The sequence below is a fragment of the Abramis brama genome (assembly GCF_963993115.1).
Source record: "Abramis brama genome assembly, chromosome: 14".
NCBI classification, from domain to species: Eukaryota; Metazoa; Chordata; class Actinopteri; order Cypriniformes; family Leuciscidae; genus Abramis; species Abramis brama.
The window spans coordinates 37,321,907-37,337,344 of NC_139976.1; the positions used below are offsets into that span (position 1 = coordinate 37,321,907).

The window sequence follows — 15,438 nt, forward strand, 5'->3', positions numbered from 1 at the left end:
CCAAGAAATCAATTATGCCTCTATCAGTCAAATAAAGAGGAGTAAAGTGCCAATTAAAACTTCATGCCGCTGGCTGGCCATGATTTCTACCATAGAGAAGAGAATAAAATGGAAAATATGAAGTTAAATATAGACGCCATAGAAGTAAAATCTGACTCACTTACTGAAATGCAAATATATATACAGTATATATAAAGTTTAAGTTGATTTTTAATGTTTTTAAAAGAATTCTCTTTTGCTCACCAAGGCTGCATTTATTTGAAAATACAAAAAATAATAATAATAATATTGTGAAATATTATTACAATTTAAAATAACTGTTTTCTATTTTAATATATTTTAAAGTGTAATTTATTCCTGTGATCAAAGCTGAATTTTCAGCATCATTACTCCAGTCTTCAGTGTCACATGATCCTTCAGAAATCATTCTAATAAGAAATGTTTATTATTATTATCAATGTTGAAATCAGTTATGTAAAAAAAAAGAAGAAAGAAATTCAGGATTCTTTGATGAATAAAAAGTTCAAAAGAACAGCATTTATCAGAAATAGAAAGATTTTGTAACATTAAACACTACCGTTCAAAAGTTTGGAGTCAATACGTTTATTAAGCAAGGATGCATTAAATTGATCAAAAGTTACAGTCAAGACATTTATAATGTTACAAAATAACTTTCTACTCATCAAAGAATCCTGAAAAAAAGGGGTAGATAACTGTTCAACACTGATAATAATAAATGTTTCTTGAGTATCAAATCATCATATTAGAATGATTTCTGAAGGATCATGTGACACTGAAGACTGGAGTAATGATGCTGAAAATTCAGCTTTGATCACAGGAATAAATTACACTTTACTATATATTCACATAGAAAACAGTTATTTTAAATTAAAATAATATTTCACAATATTACTGTTTTTTCTGTATTTTTAATCAAACAAATGCAGCCGTAGTGAGCAGAAGAGACTTTTTTTTTTTACATTAATTACTAGTAATTACAATAATTACTTTTCACTGGTAGTGTATAATTTATAATGTAGGCTATTTTTTAAATATTTATAATATATTTTTACATTTTTCAAACATATAATTTTTTTCATCAAACATAAAATTTTAATTATAAATTCATATATATATATATATATTCACATAGAAAACAGTTATTTTAAATTGTAATACAATATTACTGTGTTTTTTTTTTGTACGTTTAATCAAATAAATGCAGCCTTGGTGAAAATAAGACACTTCTTTTAAAAAACCTTAAAAATCTTACCAATCCCAAATTTTGAACTTTTGAATATGTACAGTACAGTACAGTACATAATATATATATATATATATATATATATATATATATATATATATATATATATATTATACTGTACTGTATATATTCAAAATTATATATATGAATAAATGAATAAATAATCAACAAAATAAACAATAAAATAAAATACAAACAATTGCAATAAATGAATTTCAGAACACAATCTGAGATCTCTGTGTTTCTGGTACAGCCAGACGTCCTTTCCTAAAGACTCATTATTTCTCAAACGAGATCGAGTCCCGACTGATGGTGTCGGAGGAAGGAAAGAGGGATGATAAACGGATGTGGAAGTCCTGCAGTTCTGTGGCCCACACGAGTCTCACACACACACGGCGAGGGTTTGGAGACAGTGGAGCCGCCGAGACGTGAGAAACGAGCCAGACTGTATCAGGACGCTACTATTACAGGCACACGTCGTATTATTAGCACACTTCCACACCAGAGCTTTAGCTGCACACACACACGCTTGACGTCACCGTTTCTCGGCTGTGTGAAAGCGTCTGCTTGAGAAGATGCTGTGATACATGTTTAATGATTTAAAGGTTTAATTCATGTCACTTGCATAAGTTTAATACTCTCATACGCTTTTAGAAGCCAATAATACAATACAATATAATAAAATGTACCATTAAAGTCTTTGTAAACAAATATTGCACAGGGACTGAAACATATGTATACTTGAAACTTTTTGGTTTATTATTTTTAGTCCACATCCCATTACCATTGCTGTGTATTTGATAAGATTTATTTAAAAAAATATTGAATCAACATTTTTACATTTTCTTTATAAAGAAATTTCTGAATCATACAATGAAAGATACAATAAAAGTTTTTTTAAACAAATATTGTTAAATATTAAAATATTTTTCTTTTTGGTTTAATATTTCTAGTCCACTTCCCAATAACACTGCTGTATTTTATAAAATGTATTTTTAATATTTTTATTTAATATATATATATATTTAAAAAAAAAATCATCAAATGTTACATTTTCTTTAAAAAGAAATTTGGGAATCATAGAATAAAATGTAAAAAAAAAAAAAAGCTTTGTAAACAAATATTGCATATAAATACGCTCACCTAAAGGATTATTAGGAACACCTGTTCAATTTCTCATTAATGCAATTATCTAATCAAACAATCACACGGCAGTTGCTTCAATGCATTTAGGGGTGTGGTCCTGGTCAAGACAATCTCCTGAACTCCAAACTGAATGTCAGAATGGGAAAGAAAGATGATTTAAGCAATTTTGAGCGTGGCATGGTTGTTGGTGCCAGACGGGCCGGTCTGAGTATTTCACAATCTGCTCAGTTACTGGGATTTTCACGCACAACCATTTCTAGGGTTTACAAAGAATGGTGTGAAAAGGGAAAAACATCCAGTATGCGGCAGTCCTGTGGGCGAAAATGCCTTGTTGATGCTAGAGGTCAGAGGAGAATGGGCCGACTGATTCAAGCTGATAGAAGAGCAACTTTGACTGAAATAACCACTCGTTACAACCGAGGTATGCAGCAAAGCATTTGTGAAGCCACAACATGCACAACCTTGAGGCGGATGGGCTACAACAGCAGAAGACCCCACCGAGTACCACTCATCTCCACTACAAATAGGAAAAAGAGGCTACAATTTGCACGAGTTCACCAAAATTGGACAGTTGAAGACTGGAAAAATGTTGCCTGGTCTGATGAGTCTCGATTTCTGTTGAGACATTCAGATGGTAGAGTCAGAATTTGGCGTAAACAGAATGAGAACATGGATCCATCATGCCTTGTTACCACTGTGCAGGCTGGTGGTGGTGGTGTAATGGTGTGGGGGATGTTTTCTTGGCACACTTTAGGCCCCTTAGTGCCAATTGGGCATCGTTTAAATGCCACGGCCTACCTGAGCATTGTTTCTGACCATGTCCATCCCTTTATGACCACCATGTACCCCTCCTCTGATGGCTACTTCCAGCAGGATAATGCACCATGTCACAAAGCTTGAATCATTTCAAATTGGTTTCTTGAACATGACGATGAGTTCACTGTACTAAAATGGCCCCCACAGTCACCAGATCTCAACCCAATAGAGCATCTTTGGGATGTGGTGGAACGGGAGCTTCGTGCCCTGGATGTGCATCCCACAAATCTCCATCAACTGCAAGATGCTATCCTATCAATATGGGCCAACATTTCTAAAGAATGCTTTCAGCACCTTGTTGAATCAATGCCACGTAGAATTAAGGCAGTTCTGAAGGCGAAAGGGGGTCAAACATAGTATTAGTATGGTGTTCCTAATAATCCTTTAGGTGAGTGTATAATATTATCACATAAATATTTAAAAATTTTTTTTACTATTTTTAGTCCACTTCCCAATAACAATGCTGTTGGATTATTTTATACAATGTATTCTTTATTTTACAAATATTCTTTATTTTATTTTTATCAAATTTTGGAACATTTTGGAACATTAAAATGTATAATAAAAGTCTTTGTAAACAAATATTGCACAGGGGTAGAATTCCATGAACATTTTTAAATATTAAAATATATTAATCCCATTAACCACAAAGCTGGTCAGTGTAACCCCGCACACACACTCATTTTCCATATGTTTTAATAGTTTATTGCGTTAACTTGTTTGGGGCCCGCCACCCAAACGATGGTTTTCAAAGCTAACACACACGGACTAAGAGCCACAAAACATTTAGAAATGCACAATGATCCCAAATAATCATAATTAGATTATGCAATGATCACAATGTGCCCTGTTTCTGCATATGCCAGCATGAGGAACAGAACAACTGCTAATCTCAGGATCTGTGTGGAACTGAAAGGTCACGGTGAAGGAGAGGACATCTCGATCCCCTTCACACACTCTTTCTACTCCAGCGGGAGAACACAGGGACACAGTGTGTTCCCGCTCGGAGGGAAAATGAACCTGAATGTCCATGTTTTTCCACACCTCGCACCTTCAGTTCCCTCAGCGCTAACGAAGTCTGGCATACGATTCCTCACGTCGTGCAGATCCATAAACTAAAGTTATGCATCGAATATTTTTAGGAATTTTAAATATGAAATATGATCATTTTATAATTACAGGTGTAATTTTACATGGTCTGATTTAATTTGTTTAACATTTAAACTACCAGTCAAAGGGAACATTTCTTATTATTATTATATGTTTTTGCTGATTCATATTTTTGTAGAAACCGTCGATATGCGCTACCATTCAAAAGTTTGGTGTAGTATGATTTTTTTTTAAAGAAATTAGTACATTTATTCAGCAAAGATGCATGAAATAGATCAAAAGTGACATTTATAATGTTCCAAAAGATTCAATAAATAAATGCTGTTCTTTTGAACTTTCTATTCATCAAAGAATCCTGAAAAATAAAATGCATCACAGTTTCCACAGTGTTTTCAACACTGATAATAATCATAAATGTTTCTTGAGCATCAAATCATCATATTAGAGTGATTTCTGAAGGATCATGTGACACTGAAGACTGGAGTAATGATGCTGAAAATTCAGCTTTGATCACAGGATATAAATTACAGTTTAACATATATTCACATAGAAAACTTATACAAGCTTTTATACATTATTTCACAATATCACTGTTTTTACTGTGTTTTTAATCAAACAAATGCAGCCATAGTGAGCAGAAGAGACTTTTTTTTTTTTTTTACATTAACTTAATTACTCCAAACTTTTCACTGGTAGTGTATAATTTAGAATGTATTTTTAAATATTTAAAAATATTTTAGATTTTAGATTTTTTTCATCAAACATAAAATGTTCATTTTAAAGAAATTTTGGAACAATAGTTGTTAGAACAATATACAGTTATTCAAATTATGGCTGACATAAAAGAGGTTTGCAATTTTTTTTTTTTTTGCTGAAAATTACAATTTTGCACAAAGTTTGCAAAGCATAAACATTAATTATGTAAGGTACAACACGGGCATTAGTTTAAAAAACAAAATCCTTGTTGTTTTTTATTGTCAGTATAAAGTATAGAGCAGCTTCTGCATGACCTCTCGCTGCAAGCCTCTCACACACATTTCCTCTGAAATAACACTGCGTTTCGGCACTCATTTCTTTAAAAGGAACCCTAATGTTTGCTTGAGAGTGCTGAAGGCTGTAACTAAAAAAGAAATGGCCAAAACTTCTTTAGAAGGACTAAACACTCTAAATGGTGTGCACTTATAAAGCAGCGTGAAAGCAGGGAAAGTGCTAAAAGAAGAAAAACAACAAACAGGTACAGATGAGTGTTGGGAAAGAGGTCACTCAACGCCGTGGTTTAGTGTGTGTGTGTGTGTGTGTGTGTGTGTGTGTCTGCTTAAACCAAGAACACCATTTGCAAACCTGCATCTATTAAAGATCTGCTGGTCTAAACATCTGACCCAAGATCAGCTCTTAAATCACCACTCACTGTGTTCAATACAAGCTCAGCTGAATCCACAGCATTTGTGACAATGCACACAATTATCAACAACAAAAAAAAGCAAAATTACAGAGGAACTGAAAATTTAAGCAATGAATATGAATGTGGCCAATTCTTGGAGGAATCACGTTTATTATTTTATAAAATCTCTTTAATTCTGTTCAAATGTGTTATTTGAGCTGCACAGCTGTTTAAAACATCATTAATATATACATTTTGCTAAACTATTTCTTGTTTTACATTAAAAGTAGGTCTAAAATTCTACAATTGCATTTTTATGAGAGCAGTAACTGTAAAGGTGGGTTATTAATGTAATATTATTTCTATGTTCAGACGAGTGAATGGGTTAACTTACCAGTTAACTTTATGTAGTGATTTTAGCATTTTTTTAGAATGTAATGTTTACATTTGCACTTGAATTTATAGCACAGATAAATTCTTACATATTGTGTATCGCCATTCGGCCCCTTAAAAATATGAGATATGATTTTTGGTTCATATCACCCAGCCCTTCATCGTATTAGCATAGAAAAGGTGAATAAGTGACTTGTGTTGTGTATATTTATATATATATATATATATATATATATATATATATATATATATATATATATATATATATATATATATATATATATATATATATATACATATATAAAAATGACAAAAACATGCAACAAAATTACTAAAATTAAAATGAAAATTATACAATAAAAACTAATTAAAAAAGCTATAGTAATAGTTTCTCTCTTAAACTAAAATAACACTGGTTAAGAGCTGAATGATTCTGGATAAATTGAGAATCATAATTTCTTTTCTTTTTTTTCAAACTGAGATCTCGATTCTCCCACGGTTCTAAACAAACAGCAAAAAACAAACAAAAAAAACACGTAATTCACTATGAATGGAAGTTCTGATGAATGGAAATTGCTGCAGTCCATTTAAAATAAAATCGTGTTAAAATCGTTTTGAGTGAATGATTCAATGACTCATAAATTCTTCACTTGTTTCATTACTGGATGAATCAGCATTTTTTGCATGAATCTCTTGAATGAATGATTCAGTGACAAATACATTTTTTAACAGTCACTTGTCGCCACCTACTGGTGTAACGATGTCACTGATCCAATCGTCATTTGAAGCATTACAAGTTTACTTTCAATGGGGATTTTGATCGCTCTATTTTGATTGCTACCATACACATCAGTGTTTATATCCAAACTATAATCATTTAGTGTGGTTTACGGTTTTGAAAAGACTGTTTGTGAAGCTGTTTCATATCTATACATGACGACGGCTCTCTCTGGCTCAGCGGCTAATAATGTTCCGGTGTTAACAGGCGAGTCGTTGTCATTTAGGAATGAGATCGCATGGGCGTTTGCATCAAGATCGTAATATTTTAACGATTAATCTGGCAGCTCTAGTTAACACGCATATTTTCCTAAAACAGTGAGTATTGTAACATTGTAACAGATTGGCTCCATTCACTTCCATTGCAACTTTAGAGTTTAGCTTGGAGTGAGAATTATGGAGGAGGGATGGGGGAAGGGGGGAGCGATTGGGGGGGATGTAAAAAAAAAATCTTGCATCACACAATAAATGTATTGTGATTGTCAAAACATTTTAGGTTTAGTGACAACATGTTACAATGTTTATATGGTACAATTTCTGGTAAGCTATGTTTTTTTATTATTGCCTGACACAAGTTTCACGATTTCAATTCAATTCAATTCTTGTGATTTGATTTAATATTGACTAATTTGGATAAATATTAGATAAGACGTTCATTTTTCTCAAGAAAAAAAAAAAAAAACTCACCTAATGCTGTAACACCATATTATGGTCATTAAATGGCTTTCCTGAGGTAAATGTGACATAATTGTTCTCCAGCTGTTTTATTGACCTCTTTCCGCAGTTGAAAAACACTGATTGATCGATATCATGTATGAGGAATATACATTTCGGTAAGTTGTACTGTATCTTTCAACATTGCTCATTGGTGTTTATTTACTATTAGCTAGAGATGATCGGTTGACGTGCCGCTAGCGATCTGTCACGTCACATTTACAAGAGCCGAAACGGTATTTACTGTTTGAATTTCGTGCTAAAATTGACAGAATCTGAGAGCTGAGATTTTTTTTAATATCATAAGCAACCTGCTCTGTCTCTGTCGGTCTCCGTGTCCTCTTTGCTTCGCGATTTTTCTGTGCGTGAGAAAATGGATGTGTGGCGTGAGAGCGTGTGGAAAGTGTCGATCGCGTGAGAGTTGGCGGCTCTGAAACTGTAAGTGCTCACTGTAACCCAAACTGAAGCTTTTTTAAAGAAAAGGAGTGGAAATGGATTTGTGGTAATCAACATTTTCCCAGACAGCAACATAGTGTCGAGTTAATCTCAATCGACTGCATACATGTGGAAAATCAGACAGCAGCTTAGCGTCGGCCCAGATCCGGCCCACATCTGGCACATGTGGATTCAGTGCGTACCAGATGTGGGCCGGATCTGGGCCGACGCTAAGCTGCTGTCTGATTTTCCACATGTATGCAGTCGATTGAGATTAACTCGAATTGAACCCGGAAGATTCCTTTAAAAGCATCCCACTTGTACACGCTTTTAGGATAACTGGGTCATGCTAACCAGCCCAAAACTGACCACCTCTCCTACATCTGTCTCACGCAGATCCTGGATCAGACTTTGAAAAATTAATAACTCCCTTAGCAGCACAACCTGACAGCAAAACAACCAGTCTTGTCCATAAACCCGATCCACCAGGGAAAAGGGACAAAGAAGCCACCCAGAGAGAGTGATTCTGATAATACGCAGCTTAAAGATTAGTCGAGTCCCACAATGCACCTGGCACACAATGGCACACAGATCTGTATTATCCACAATGACAGCCCAGCTCAGCATGACAGATGACTCATATTCACAGATAATAAAGTCATTTCAGAGATGCAGTGAAGTAGAAGAAGGAAAATCTCTTGAGATACCATGTGTTAATGTGACGTGGTGCGAAAATATCCAAGTATAGCCTACATTCGGTGACTGGAATATGAATTATGAATGTGTAAGATCATTTTGATGTCGTAAGTGTAGTTATGAGATATTTTTAAGATAGACCGCACTGGGTTAACATTGCCAAAGCAATGACACCTCATGAAGTCACAATTAAAGTTGTAAAGTGATTAAATTTACACTAGTAACACTTTACAATAAGGTCCCATTGGTTAATGCACTAAGTCACATTAACTAAGAATGAGCAATACATTTATGACAGTGTTTATTCGTCTTTGTTAACATCAGTTAATAAAATACAGTTCATTGTTAGTTCATGACAGATCAGGTTCATTAACTAATATGGTAATACTTTACAATTAGGTCAAATTAATGCATTAACTAACAATTAGGGATGAATCGATATGAACATTTTGGCCGATACTGATAACCGATAATTCTTTATATTTGAAAGCCGATAACCGATATATTGGCCGATAAATCTAAATCAAAATTTTTAAGTAATTTTTGAGAGCCTGATTACAAAAACAAAAGTCTCACCATTAAAAGCCATGTCCCAAACACATAATTATAACATTCTCATTATAATTTTATGTAGTCGATATGACAGACTCGCGCTGCACATGTTGCACTTTACTGTATTTTCCTTTTTGAAGTGATTCAATCATATTTCAAGCAATTCAAACCCATCATGTTGAACAGTGGCATCTGAAGTGTCTCAGCTGAAGGAGATAATACATTATTTATATAATAATTTATTATTATGTACATGTTAGTTGTCATTGCATTAAGTAATGTTAAAAGATACAACTTATACTTATTAAAACTATACATTTTAATAATGTATAGGTAAATGTTGAAATTAGATTAGCAAATGCTCATTTTCATTGTTAGTTCATGTTAACAAATGGAACACACATTTAAAATGTAGTTTTTCTCCTCTAAAAATGTACAAAAAATATTGATGACTCATCCTGCACTACACAGATTTGCGTCCAATCAAATGCTCTCTAAAATGAGAATGCCCCTCCCACAAACTAGCAAGTAGGAGGTATCGTGGTTCACTGCTGTGATGTAACCCGAACTACATGTTTCAGAAGAAAATGCATAGACACACACAGGAAATAAATCTGAAAATCAAATGATTTCATGGGGTTTTTCCATTTAGGCATGTGCAAAACTATAAATTTTAATAATCATCTAGTCGGTGGGTTGTCTGAATGACTAGTCGGTGTTAAGTTAGTATAATTAGGCTGTGTCATGCATAGCAGCCCGCCGTCAGAAGTGTTTCTGAGGGATTCATGCAAATCCTTCAACAACAGCCTCTTTGAGAACATAACAAACAATTAATAAGAAGAATTTATAATAAGAAAACACATCTTATATGACTTTTATTTCAAAAGAGGCCTACTCACAGCATGCAAGTCCTGGAACCATGAAATAAAGCTATAACTGCCTATAAAAAAACTATAAAAATACTCCCTTCTGTGACTTCTATTATACTTTAGATTAGAATTGCATCTGTGCTTCAACAACACTTTTTACACGGTCATAAGGTATCATTTTTGTGACTTCAGTTCTTCTGTGCTTTCCTATTTCAAACAAGAGCAATCCGTACAGCATTCTCAATGGTTTATAAATGTTTTTAATACTGAGACTGCGAGAGGACAACCGAAGTCGGACTAATGTTTATAAATGTTATGCAAGAAAGACATGCTCACATAACCGCGTTGCGTGAGAAACACAGAGTCATGCAATTCATGATAAATATAACCTGGTGGTGATAGTGCCTTCAGGTTGAAGAGACACAGCGATAGTGACTCACCACATTCCAGAAGAAAGGATTGAAGATGATCGCAATAACAGCCACGCAGAACCTGGGCTCTGTCAGGTCCATTAACCTCGACAGCTCTGTCAACACGGACACGTCCATCTGAGGAGAGAAACACACCACCAAACAAAACAAAAGTGTGTAAGTGTGCACTTCTAGGATATTTTAGGTCAAATACAGAACATGCGTACCTGCAAACTCATCGCTGGTCTGACATCGAAATAGGCCAGTCACGTGATTCATGCAAATCGAGGGGTTTTTCTTTATATAATGATTGATTATTTATTATTATGTTCATGTTAGTTGTCATTGCATTAAGTAATGTTAAAAGATACAACTTTTGATTTTAATACTGTATAGGTAAATGTTGAAATTAGATTAGCAAATGCTAATTTTCATTGTTAGTTCATGTTAACAAATGGAACACACATTTAAAATGAAGTTTTTCTCCTCTAAAAATGTACAAAAAATATTGATGACTCATCCTGCACTACACAGATTTGCGTCCAATCAAATGCTCTCTAAAATGAGAATGCCCCTCCCACAAACTAGCAAGTAGGAAGTATCACCATTGCTGTGATGTAACCCGAACTACATGTTTCAGAAGAAAATGCATTGACACACACAGGAAATAAATCTGAAAATCAAATGATTTCATGGGGTTTTTCCATTTAGGCATGTGCAAAACTGAGTTTTATTTTATTTATTTATTTATTTATTTATTTGGGGGGGGGGGGGGGGGCAAATATAAAAAAGCAATATTTTATGGTATTTTCTTTTCATCTAACCTCTGTATGAGGCCTAATAAAGTAGTGTTTATACTTTGTGTAAGGGGTAACCGCTGTATTTCTGCTCTTCCATAAGCGCCACCTACTGTCAGAGATTAGTATTTTCATTCAGCCCGTCTGCCTTTTGGTTCAGACCAGTTATATATAACACACATAGTCAGTTATCAGGCTGAAACACGAGATTTATCAATTTTTAACCTTTTTGTTTTTGCCAAAAACTTGTATTATGTCACCTATAAAATTCTTTAAATCAGTTTTATTACAGTTTATGTTGCCATCGACGTTGGTGTTGCTTCAAAACATAAACAACATGTGCTTCTAATCTAATATCAGAATTTTACAACACATCAAACTGTGTTGTCGCTCATTTATAGCATAACTTTAGCAGTTTACGTCGCTTCACATTTCATAAAACTTGTGTGCATTTGAGAAGATTATCATGATGAACAAAATGCGTCAAGAATTAAACTTTTCTTGGTCACTGCAACAAAGCCAAACCAAAAATCCTATTGACTTTTTTGTTGAGGGCATTACAATCATAACATGCTGATTGAGCAACTTTATTTTCTTCAGATCTGAATGTTACATTTGATCATTATAGCAGGGATTATGTAAAGAGACTTGCCCTGTATTAATTACAGTGGCAGTTTTCACAACTAGACAAATAAACGCAATTAAATCCATTTTTATCTATCACCCACATTTACGCAGAAGACTTAATTTTGTTGCATCCATACCATTTTATTCCCTGAGGATTCTCGTATTATGCAACAAACTGTGATTTATTGACGCCATCAAGTACAAAAGGGCATTAGAAAGGAACAAAGCGGCCTTTTAAACACTTGCTGTGTGAAGACTGCTCTTTGTTTATGGAAAGAGGGGCTGATATTGCCCTGAGCGATGTCTCCTCTTCTAGTCTCAGTAACACACATTAGATAGGCCAACAACATAAAAGCCCATTGACTGCGTTTACATGCACAACAGATTTCAAATTAATCTGAATTTGCCCGTGGTCTGATTATGTAATGTAACACATTAACCTGATTAACCACATTAACCTGATTAACCACAGTAAACTGATATTCTGTATCCTTAAACTCTGACTGGCATATATTTCTGGTCCAACACACCCGTCTGGAAGTTTCTACCAATCCTGAAGACCAGGAGCCTCGTTTATTACGGTTGCGTTCGCACAAAACAGGCCCTGAAACAGCCGTACGCCACTTCTGATAAGTTGTGATTTATAAAACCAAACTTGACGGGAAAATCTGATCTGATCTGAGGGACTGATGAAGGAAAACCACTTTAAATCTTCATTATGAGTCCTAATCATAAATACAGTGCATGTTCACAATTTAAATAAATAAAAGAATGATTTAAACGATGTTTTACATTTGATACATTTAGATTAAATATGCCATTCGCATTAATGGAGTTAAGCATTTACATAACATGAAATCATTACAGAGAAGTAAAAAATTTTATATTCTGATAAATAGAAATATTTATAGTGGATGCGATGCTTTTGAACACTTTTTTTTAAAATGTTTTAATGTTTGCTCAGCGCAGAACTCGTGATCTGAGAAAATATTTTCATGCAAATAATGATCAATAATGCACAATAAGGCCTGTTTCCATTAAAAATATAAAGCAATTGAAAATACTATTTGGGCAGTGGAAAATATTCAGAAAAACTTTCTCTGAAATGTATTTTATACTATTTGATTGATTTATTCAAAAACAAGGCGAGGATAGGCAACTAAATTCTTTTTAGCAATGTAATGTGACGCACATCCGTATCTCATATTTTTCAAATGTCTTGTACAGTTAAACATGGTATCACGTGGATGAATATGCATATGCAAATGATATGCACATGAGGATATGCATAGTAAAACGAGGCGCTGTAAGCTCATATATGGTTATTTCGGGGAGGAGATAACAATATATAATGTGCACACAATCTTCCACTGACTGGGATTTAAAAAGGGAATTTTGCGCAGGTTCTGGCGTGCGCACGGTTTTTGGCGTACGCCATTTATGGCTTTCGGGTGCACGTACACTTTTAGTGAGGATCCTACGCAGTTTTATAAATGAGAGCCCTGGTTCAAGTCTGCAGGATTGGATACTCTTAATCATTTCATTCAAATATTTATTTATATGTGCATATCTAAACACATGTAATTTTGTGTGATGTTAGATACAGAGACAGTGAAAACTGTCCTGAAAACGAAAAAAAGAAAAAAAGTTTAAATATGCAATTTCAGTTGCCAAAGATGAGTTTAAAAGGATAAAATTATTGGGGACTTTAACTGTATAAGCTACACCCCTACTTCTGTTCTGTGAAGCGTTTACTACGGTAAAGTTGGCTGAGTGGATCTGGTATTCGGAGCTGGTGCGAGTGAGTGGAGGCGGGGCAAATTTGCATATTCATATATACACACATACACTAAATGAAGCAAGGGTGTAGAGTTACATTCAAACTATTTTGAAGACATGAAGACATTTTTTTCACTTTTTTTTTTTAAATATGTTATTTTGGTGATCAAAGATGAGTTGAAAAGGATAAGATTATTGACTACAGGGGGACTTTGACTGTATAAGCTCCGCCCCTATATCTGTTCTGCAGCTGAAACAAAATCATCAGATTGTGATGACAGCGCGTGCACAAACAATCAAAAGCACGTTAAACAATTACATTAGGAAAAAAAAAATACCACGACGCAACTATGATGATAAACGAGCAGTGTGTTGCTGTTGTGTGATCAGAGAGCTGGAACTACAGGCTTCTGCAGTGAGATGATCTGACCTGACTGTAATCCACGTTATTCAAGCCTCCACAGCAGTCCAGTGCGAGGTTTCTGTCGAACAGCGACTCTGAATCAGACAAACAGTCTGCTCTCTTTCAGGAACATGTCACTGGCATTCAGAATAAACGACACACACTTTTATTACCGTAATTGGTGAGGAACTTTCAGCATGCAAAACACAGCGGACATGACAGTTTACCTTTGACCTGCTTCAGTCGCCTGGAACTCTGGGAAATGGAGTTTTTAGTCAATCAAACGCTTGAGCACGATATCAAATCTGTTTTATGTAGGGATTTATTGACTTTGTTTTGTGATAGACTATTAGTTCACTCGTAGGAAGCAGTGTATTGATGTTCATCATCCTGAGACTGAGTTCGCATTGGTCTTTGTTCTTCTTCTTGTATTTATTTCAATACTGAATTCAAATTGGTCTTCTTTCTTGTATGTATTTGCATAACGAATTGTGTTTGGTCCTGTACACACTACAGAAGATGCATTCAATTTCTCAAAATTTTAAAATAAAAATTTTCATAATTATCATTTTACACCTACAGGCACTGGTAAATATTTCAGTAAATGCAAAAAAATATACAGTATATATATATATATATATATATATATATATATATATATATATATATATATTAGTTTTGTTGGTTCTCAAACCTGTCCTGGGGTCCCCTGGACACATTTGAGAACCACTGGACTTTAGAGCATAAGAAACAAATGGGGTTAATATTTTTTTCAAAAATGTCCCCCAAAATGCCTGATAAACATGATTTAAGTCCCGATCTCCTCTATAGACATGCATGAAATCAATGCCCTGTTTTGTAAAGTCATATTTTACATTTACCCATAACATTGTCCTAAGATGTTGATTTATGACAAAAAATTAGAAAATTAGTCAGATTTAAATTATTATTACAAAATGTGGTTACACTTTATTTTAAGGTGACATAGTTACATTATACTTAGCATAAATAGTAATATTAATTAACTACATGTACTTAGAGTTATGGTTATGGGTTTGGTTTAGGGTTAGTTACTTGTAATTATACATAATTTACTGTTATTACTATAGTAATTACATGTAGTAACGTCACCTTAAAATAAAGTGTTACCCAAATTACCATATTTCCATAAGAGTGCTAAATTTTACCGCTAAATTAATGTCAGTCATTTTTAAAGACCAAGTAGAAGTTGTTGTGTTGGTGAAACCTCTGAAAAGCCCTAAATGTGCT

The 15,438-nt window shown here is 34.1% G+C and overlaps 1 protein-coding gene across 2 annotated transcripts in view; it reads right to left on the bottom strand.

The window, feature by feature from the left end:
• Positions 1-14,418, bottom strand: part of pemt (phosphatidylethanolamine N-methyltransferase) — an 87,560-nt gene extending 73,142 nt beyond the window's left edge. Inside the window, exons 1-3 of one of the 2 annotated variants that reach the window (XM_084134581.1) lie at positions 14,397-14,418; positions 14,197-14,306; positions 10,594-10,701 (exon numbers count right to left, since the gene is read on the bottom strand). In XM_084134581.1, the coding sequence (XP_083990707.1) occupies positions 10,594-10,701 (108 nt within the window). In that variant the 5' untranslated portion in view covers positions 14,197-14,306; positions 14,397-14,418. Of the gene's footprint in view, positions 1-10,593; positions 10,702-14,196; positions 14,307-14,342 lie in introns of both variants that reach the window. The other variant, XM_084134580.1, reaches the window with a different exon arrangement.
• Positions 14,419-15,438: the final 1,020 nt, after the last annotated feature.